General features: G+C 56.2%; 2 protein-coding genes across 4 annotated transcripts in view; one reads left to right on the top strand and one right to left on the bottom strand.

The window, feature by feature from the left end:
• Positions 1 to 2,521, bottom strand: part of FSD1 (fibronectin type III and SPRY domain containing 1) — a 13,097-nt gene extending 10,576 nt beyond the window's left edge. For 2 of the 3 annotated variants that reach the window (XM_011381911.2, XM_023524280.1), the window contains exons 1-4: positions 2,349 to 2,521; positions 1,340 to 1,435; positions 1,027 to 1,158; positions 202 to 303 (exon numbers count right to left, since the gene is read on the bottom strand). In XM_011381911.2, coding sequence (XP_011380213.1) covers positions 202 to 303; positions 1,027 to 1,158; positions 1,340 to 1,435; positions 2,349 to 2,363 — 345 coding nt within the window. In that variant the 5' untranslated portion in view covers positions 2,364 to 2,521. Of the gene's footprint in view, positions 1 to 201; positions 304 to 1,026; positions 1,159 to 1,339; positions 1,436 to 1,721; positions 1,804 to 2,348 lie in introns of all 3 variants that reach the window. The other variant, XM_023524279.1, reaches the window with a different exon arrangement.
• Positions 2,522 to 3,788: 1,267 nt separating this feature from the next.
• Positions 3,789 to 8,324, top strand: part of TMIGD2 (transmembrane and immunoglobulin domain containing 2) — a 5,841-nt gene continuing 1,305 nt past the window's right edge. The window contains 2 exon segments of the mRNA XM_011381930.2: positions 3,789 to 3,834; positions 5,457 to 5,812. Coding sequence (XP_011380232.2) covers positions 3,789 to 3,834; positions 5,457 to 5,812 — 402 coding nt within the window.

Genomic DNA, 8,324 nt, shown 5'->3' with positions numbered 1-8,324 from the left:
AATTTGAATTTCAGATCGACAGTGAACAATTCTTTCAGTATAAGAACGTCCCATGCGATCCTTGTGACATACTTATACTAAATATTGCATGCGCCATACTTACACTAAAAAATTACTCGCAGTGGATCTGAAATGCAAATTCAACTGGGTGTCCTGTATTTGGTCTGGCAGCTGCACCAGCACGGCTTCCGAGGCACCCACCTGAGGAAAGTCGCCTCTGTCCGTGGCCTGCAGGGTCTGGTTGGCCGTCTCCAGAAGCTCCTCGGAGCTCTCCAGGGCCCGTGTGCAAGCAGCCAGTTGGTTCTGCAGGTGGCATGGCACTGAGGGATGACACACCTCACCCCAGGGCATCAAACCCCCCTAAGCCTCCCCATCGCCTTAGGAGGGACCCAGGTATCACGCCTTTCTCCAGCTCCACGTGGGAGATGGAGGCCTGAGGGACGTTGGATGCTGCTCCTGGCAGCTCAACAGAATCACCTGGGAATCCCGTCCTGAAAAAACTCATATGCCCAGGCCACACCTGAGCTCCGGAGCTCCACGTCCCCTGGGAACGGGAATCTGGGAAGTTAAGAAGTTGCCTAGGAGTTTCGATGCAGCCCCAGTGACCCCAGCTTGGCCTCTGAGATCCCATGGGAGCCATGGGGGTGTCCGGCCATCAGATGCGGGGAACCGGTGGGAAGGGCTGAGAAACTAAAGGCACTGGGTGAGGGCAGGAGGGAGGAACGACCAGATGTGTGGGTGTGGCTGTGGCAACATGGGACAGGGGATTAAGAGGGAGAGCAGGTGGGTAGGGCAGTGATGGGTCACGAGCCAGGGAGGGTACAGGCAGGAGACCAGGGGAAGAGGGGGTGAGACCGACACCATCGGGGTGTCCGGCTCCAGATACTTGGGGGTATCTCCAAGAAGGGACGTTGGAAAAGGAGCAGTTTTGGAGGAAAATATGAGGCCAGCCGGGCTCTGTGGAGTCTGAGGGGTGCAGTGGGGGTAGCGTCTGAGCGGAGGCCTAGAAGAGTTCCCCACACACACCTGCAGCTCGTAGGTGCGGCTGGCCCGGTCCTGCTTTATCTTCATGAGCATTCCCTCCTTCAGCTCCTCCAGGAGGGAGAAGAGGGACTGGAACTCCGCCTCCAGGTCCTCCTGCACCTTGGCCGAGTTTGCCTTGGAGAGACGTTGCGGGATTGGCCAAAGCCCGTGCTCAGATGGGGAAACTGAGGCCTGGACAGGGCAGCCAGGCCGGGTCGGACGGTCATCAGCAGCGGCAGTCTAACTCATAGGGCTGCCCCTCCTTCCCTCCTATCTACCTGCCCCAAGACCTCCTTCCTGGGGGTGGTGGCCTCACCTCCACATTCAGCAGCATCTGCTTGAGGGAGTAGATAAAACTCTGAATCTCTTCATTCTTCACGGCCAGCGTTGTGATGATCTTTCGCAGAGCCTCCTGTCCCCACGGAAGGGCACGCACACGCAGGGCAGGTAAGCCCCTCAGATTGGCCCAGCTCCCCCACCTGGGGCTCCCCACTCTGCCCTCCAAGGATCCAGGGAGGAGATGTGGGGGCACGCGCCAGGAAGCAGGCCCTGGGCGAAGCTCTGGCCCTACCCTCCCTCACCCAGCAGGTGGGCACCGTGAGGGTGCCCATTTTACAGGAGAGGAAACCGAGGCACGGAGACAGCCTCTCGGGAAAGGGCAGACCCGCGGCCAGAGCACAAAGCCTTCCACCAGGTACCAGCATTTGAGGGCGGGGTGAGGGGCTAGCTCGCGGAAAGAAAACCCCAGAAGAAAATGATGTCTGCTAAAAATGGGCTAGCCTGGGAAAAGGGATAAACGAGAAGAAAAGAAGAATCTGGGAGGGGCGTGCCAGAGAGCCCAGGTAGATGCGGAGGTGGGGCGGTCTGGGGGAGGGGATGCCGGGAGGGAAGGAGGCGGCGTGGGAGGATCCTGCTGGGGCCTGTAGCCCTGACCCAGGCCTCAGACGGGTCTCTTTTCTAGGGGCGCAGGGTCGGTGGGGTCACCTGGACTGAACGGGTGAGGCGTCCTCGGAGGCGGGGTGGGGCGGTGGCCAGGACACCTGGTCCGCAGTCCGGACGAGAGGCGTGGAGGATGGGGTCAAGGTTGGGTCCGGGATACTGGGCGGAGGCGGGGACGTGGAGGGGATGCCCCTGGCTAAGATGATGGGGTGTCTGGGCGGCTGCGCGCTGGATGGAGGGACTAGACCCGGCCTGGTTGCGGCGGAGGTGGGGCCTCGGCCGCAGAGCAGCTGGGGGCGGGGGCGGGGAGAACGCTGCGGCAACACCTGGTCCCCTCCCTTTGGGTACCCCCGCCGCAGACCCCGCGCGCGCAGCCCCGGTCTTACCCTTTGGTCTTCCATGGCTGCAGCCCAGCTCGGCCCGGCCCGGCCCGCGGGCCCCGCTCGCTCTTGGAATCCCCAAGCTGCCTTTGCCGCTGCCGGGAGCCAATGGCCCGCCGAGCACTCGCCGCCGCTGCCGCGCCCCCCGTCAGCTCTCCATCACTGGCTGCAGCGCGCAGGCGCGCGCCCCGCGCGGCAGGCTGGGAAATGTAGTCCCGCGCTGGGACGCCCCAGGTGACTTTGGTAGTGATGGCTGAGTTGGAGAGGCAGGAAGCCTGGGTTCGACCTCCCACCGCGGTCCTGCCGTGTGACCTAGAGCCCACCCCTAGGCCTCCCGGCGCCTCAGCCTCCCCACTTGGTCACCCGCGCTGCTGCTCAAACTAGATTTCTACCCCGTCTCCCACATCTAGCCCCGGACTACTCACGAGCCTTGCGTTTACTGAAAAACCCAAGGCCTTTGCCCAAGCGGATGCTCAGAGAGACAGATGCGTTCTTTTCCTCCCTACGGCGCAGCTGAACTCCTGCACATCCTACACAGCCCCGGGCTCTGTCATCTCCAGAAGCTTCCCCGCCCACGCAGAATCCACAGGGCTAGGAATGCCTGTGTCCTCCCCACCAGCCTGGGACTGGATCTACCCAGGGTCTCCAGCATTGCCCCTCCGTGGGGGGAGGTGTTGCTTTGGAGAGTCCAAAGGAGGGGGAAGGACTAATCGGTGGAGGCTGCGAGGCCGTGTGTGTCCCCGGGGGAGGTGAGAGAAGCCGCTGCAGGGCCTCCTGCGGCTGATAAAAACGATTCTGCAAAGGACACAGGCCCTCTTCCTTCTGGGTGACAGTCACACTGTGGCTGAGGCCTAAGGGTCTGGCCCCTACGTGCAGGGGGTTCTGCCAGCACCTGGGGTGACAGGTACAGGGCTGGGAGGCAGTCCAGAGCCTACGAACCGCTTCAGCTGAGGCTTTAAACTTCTCTCCAGGTCGTGGGGTCAGAGAAACTCTCTATAGCTGCTGTGGAACCCAAAGCCATCAGCAGAAATCCATGCCTCCGACCCTCAAAGGAAGACATTTTGAGAACAAATAGCTGAGGCTGGATTCCACTATTTGATCAGCCGCTGCTCCCTTCCCCCACCACTGCATCACCTGTCCCCCCAGCCCGGGTATGTTTATGTAGAAACTTCTGGAAAGATTTTCATTTACTGGGACACATTATCTCCATTCACATAATGCACGCTGGTTTTCAGACTAAAAAAAAAAAACAATTGGGAAACTGAGGCACAAGATGGCAGGAAGTGGAGCCCCAAGCCACATTGGCCACCGGACGTCTGCGTCTGGCCAGGATGTCACATTCACCTTGTGGCTGGGGCGGAGATTGTGGCAGGAAGTCTGTCAAGTGGGAGAGGAAGAGGGGGCGGCGGAGCACCGGTGGGGCGAGGGGCGCCTCAGTCGCCAGGAATGGGGTCCTTGGTCACAGTGCTGGTCATCTTGTGGCAGTTCTGGGGTGAGTATTTGGGCCTCCCTCCTCTCTGCACCCCCTCCTGCTGTCCGTCACTCCAGCTGCCTGTGCTCCCACTCAGCCACTCTGCACCTCAGTCTCTGCCCCGCCAACTGCGGCCTGTCTCTCCCCGGTACTCAGGACCTTGGGAGGGCCGATGGAGTGCATCTAAAGTCCTCAGAGGGGCCCCCAGGAAAGAAGTCGACCCGTGACCGACATACCAGCCTCGCTGAGCTGGCCCCGCTGGCCTCTCTCATCTCCACCCACCTCTACGTTCCCCCTCTCCCTGTCGGTCGGCCTGCTGGCTTTGTCTTTCTTTATTTTCCCCACAACACGCTGAGCTTGATTCCACCTCTGGGCCTTTGCACATGCTGTTCCCTCTGCCTGAAACACTCTTCCCTAGAACTCTTCTCTCTAGCATCAGCCCCAGTGACGTCTCAAATGCCGGGAGCTTAACACAAACTCACCCCTTCTGGGGGATCTAGCAGGCGCCAGAAGCAGACTCTTCCTACTAGGCCTCCGTCCCTTCCCCTCCCCTCCGAGTCCCAAATCTTGGTCAAAGCCACTCACACATTCCCTCAGGCTAAAACCTCGGGAACCGTCACCATCCCTCTTCTCTCTTTTCCAGTTCAATTTTCCTTGCAACTCCCTCGAAATCCATTCAGACTCTGACCCCTTCTCTCCAGGATCCAGTCCCCATTACTGCTCGCTGGGACCATTGTCTCCTGGCTGTCCCCAAACCCCCTACCCCATAATCCATCCTCACCATGCAGCCGGGATGATCTCTTTAAAACTCAGACTGGACCACGTTTCCCCCAGCTCTGCCGATTGATGTCCCATCGCACTTAGATTAAAAAGCAAGTTGCCCTTTCCCCATCTCCGCCTCTCCACCCCACCGAACCCCACCCCTGTGGCCCGCCTGGCCTTGTATGAGCCATTTCTCGCCGACCTATCTGACCCCACTTCCTCCCTCTCCCCTCCCTGTGATGTCTCTGCTCCAGCCACAAGGCCTCCTCGCTGCTCCTCCAACTCACCAAGTCCGGCTGCAGGGCCTTTTCATGGCTGTTTTCTCTGCCATGAATACCCTTCCTCCACATCTTCCTTACTTACCAGGACTGGCTACTTTTTACCATTCAGATCCTTGCTCGAATGCCACCTCCCCCAGGAGGACTTCCCTGACCACCCTCGATAAGTAGATTCTCTCTCACCTCATCTTTATCCTCTGTTGCCACTCGCCATTCCTTTCCTCCGCCACGATTCCCATTTCACGACTTCCTGTGTCTCTCTTTGTCCCCGGTCAGCGACCTGAGGGCGGGGATTTTTGTCTGTCTCGGCCACCTCTGTGTCTGTGTCCAAGGTGTCCAGAACAGGGCACACGCCAGGCAACATTTGTGTGGCTGAGAGTTGGATGTGTCATAAAGTTCGTCTTGAAATTTCACAAACGCTGAGTTATACCCACTTCACAGGAAAGGCCATTGAGTCTCAGCGAGGAGAAGTGATCACGCAGACAGCAAGGTTTTAATCTCTTGCTGCCTTACTCCTGTGGGCTCATTCAGGGAATGAGACACACACACACACACACACACACACGAACACTGAGAGACCTCACTCATCTCTTCCATCCCCAGCCCTGCAAAGAGCCACAGGCCTGAGCGTGCACCAGGAACCTAAGCTGCTACAGGTGAAGCAGGACAGCCAGGTGACCTTGACCTGTCAGGTGGTACTGTCTCAGGCCTGGGAGCAGCTCCGCGTCGAGTGGACCAAGGACAGTGTCACCTTGTGCCCGCCACACATCACCAATGGCACCCTCAGCCTGGGGGTCTGTGGGCCCCAGGGACGGCTCTCCTGGCAGCCGCCTGGCAATCTCACCCTGCAGCTGGACCACGTGAGTCTTAACGACAGCGGGAACTATGTGTGCTGGGCAACCATGGAGATTCCTGAGCTGGCGGAAGCCAAGGGCAATGGAACACAGCTCTTGGTGGAGGCAGGTATGAGAGCAAATGGGAAGAGGCAGGGACTTGGAACTTCTAGACAACTGAGAATCTAGAATCTCAAACACCTAGAAATATAAACTCTAAATTCCCATGAGATTCTTGGCTACAGAAATCTTGCAGACACAAGAACATCAGATTCTAGATCACAGAACCAAAGGCGTGTTGGGACTTATAATTCTAGACTTGAGCCCCAGCAGACTTTTCCTGTAAAGGGCCACATAGTAAATATTTTCTATTTTGTGGACCAGAGGTCTCTGTTGCAACAACTCTGCTCTGGCCTCATAGTGCGAAAGCCTCTGTAGAGGGCACTAGGTGAATGGATGGGGCCGAATTCCAATAAAACTTTATTTAAAGAAACAGGCAGTAGGCCAAATTCGATATACAGGCTGTGGTTTTGCTGAGTCCTGTTGCAAAATATCACAATCATAAAGACTCTTGAGGACATATAATTCTGGAGTTTTGATTAAACACATTTCCAGAATCTTTTCTTAAAAATGTGTTTCTAAAGTGTTTCCTACATACGGAGAAATACACAGCTCAACGGATGTCTTAGTCCGTCCAGGTTGGTATCACAAAATACGCCAGGCTGGATGGTTTATAAACAACAGAAATTTATTTCTCATAATCCTGGAGGCTGGAAGTCCAAGGTCTAAGTACCAGCGTGGTCGCGTCCTGGTCAGAGTCCACCTCCTGGTCCACAGATGGCATCTTCTCAGTGTGTCCCCATATGGCGGAAGGGGCAGGGAGCTCTCTGGGGTCTCTTTTATAAGGACACTGACCCCACCCATGAAAGCTCCACCCTCATGACCTAATCGCCCCCCAAAGGCCCCCACCTCCTCATACCATCACTTTTCCGGCTTTGGATCAACACATGCATTGCGGGGCGGCGGGGGAGGGGACATATTCAGACCATAGTGATGGATCTGCACAGCCCGAGCTCACCTATAAACCCAGAACAGGGCACACGCCAGGCAACATTTGTGTGGCTGAGAGCTGGATGTGTCATAAAGAAAAAAACATCTCCAGCTTCCTAGCTACACCCTCACGCACCCCCAGCACACACACAATGCTGAATCCCAGCAGCATAGATTCATTTTGCCTGGTTTCCTATTTTATTTAAATGGAATCATATTTTCTCTTTTGTGTCTGACTTCTCTCGCTGCATGCGATGTCCAGAAGGCTCCTCCATAGAGGTGCCTGTAACAGAGGTTTGTTCTTTTTCCTCGCTGTGTAGTATTCCACCGTGTGACTCCACCTCTATTTAGGAATCTGATTTCCTATCCGTAGACACTGGGGCAGCTTCTGGGTTTTAGATGTTGTGCACAAGGCTTCAGTGAACAATCTAGAATGTGCCTCTTGGTCAACGTATGTACGCATTTCTATCGTTCCTAGGGTCATTCTAGAATCTTGAACCCCAAAATAGAATCTTTCAGTTCTAGAATCCGAGGGCCATCAAATTCTTGGCTCTTGGAACTGTGACATATATTCTCATGGGACTATCACTCCTTTGGCGGCGAACATCGGTTTTTGAGGAGCAAAGAAAATCTTATTCTTTCTGTGTATAAAGTATCGCTATGCATATCGTCCATAAACAGATTTACAGCATATCTGTGATATTAAAACTTCATGAGATAACAGATTAAGATTTTAAAAACTCTCCTTAGGGCGGTGACACCGAATAAAGGTTGAGAAACAGTGAAATAGAGAAATGAATGATTCTAGAACCTTAGAACTACAGTCTCTCAAACACTTTAAATACAGATCCTTAGAATTTTGCAATCTCGGGGTAAGAGCAGAGAATTCTAGAATCCAGAGTTAAAAGCCATTGACTCTCAAAGCCAGAAGGAACTTTCCAGATCAGCTAAGCCTCAGCATACAGACAACAAAGCTGAGGCCCAGAGAGGGTCGAGACACGTCCAGTGACACATGGGAGCCAGTGATGCAGCCGGCCTTCCCTTCAGCCCGCCTCACGCGCTTTCCCCGCTCCGCACGACTTCTCCTTGTGGGCCAGACCTTGAGCAGGGGCGGGAGACCCAAACAGACCCAAACAGGGCTCCTGCTGTCCCAGTGGTTTCCGATGACCTTGGGCACGTGCCCAGCCCCTGTCAGGCAGGATGGAACATCATCCTGGCTCCCGGGCCGAGAGGTACCCATTCCTCTCCAGCTGGCAGAACCCGCCCACTTTCCCCTTCCAGGGCAGTGTGTTACAGCTGCGCCACCCACCCCCACCCCTCCAGTGACAAGGGGGCCAATTACCAATTAGCAGAGGCACCGGGTTGTGCATAGCTGTTGGCTGGGAGGCGGGGAGCGTGGGTCCAGCTCTGCACAGCTGGCTTCCCCACTCCCCAGCAGCTGCCCTGCAGCCCCCCTTCTTCCCCCACCCCTGCCCTCGCCCCAGGATCGCTGCCAACTTTAGAACCTACAGGAGAAGGGGCTGGCGGTGCTGGGCTTCGGCTTAGTGGCAGCAGAAGGAGCGTTTGGCTGGGGGGTTCATGTCAATTA

The sequence above is a fragment of the Pteropus vampyrus genome, unplaced genomic scaffold (genome assembly GCF_000151845.1).
Source record: "Pteropus vampyrus isolate Shadow unplaced genomic scaffold, Pvam_2.0 Scaffold459, whole genome shotgun sequence".
Lineage (NCBI taxonomy): Eukaryota > Metazoa > Chordata > Mammalia > Chiroptera > Pteropodidae > Pteropus > Pteropus vampyrus.
Note: the sequence above shows the minus strand (reverse complement) of the source record. Positions and strands in the feature narration are given on the sequence as shown.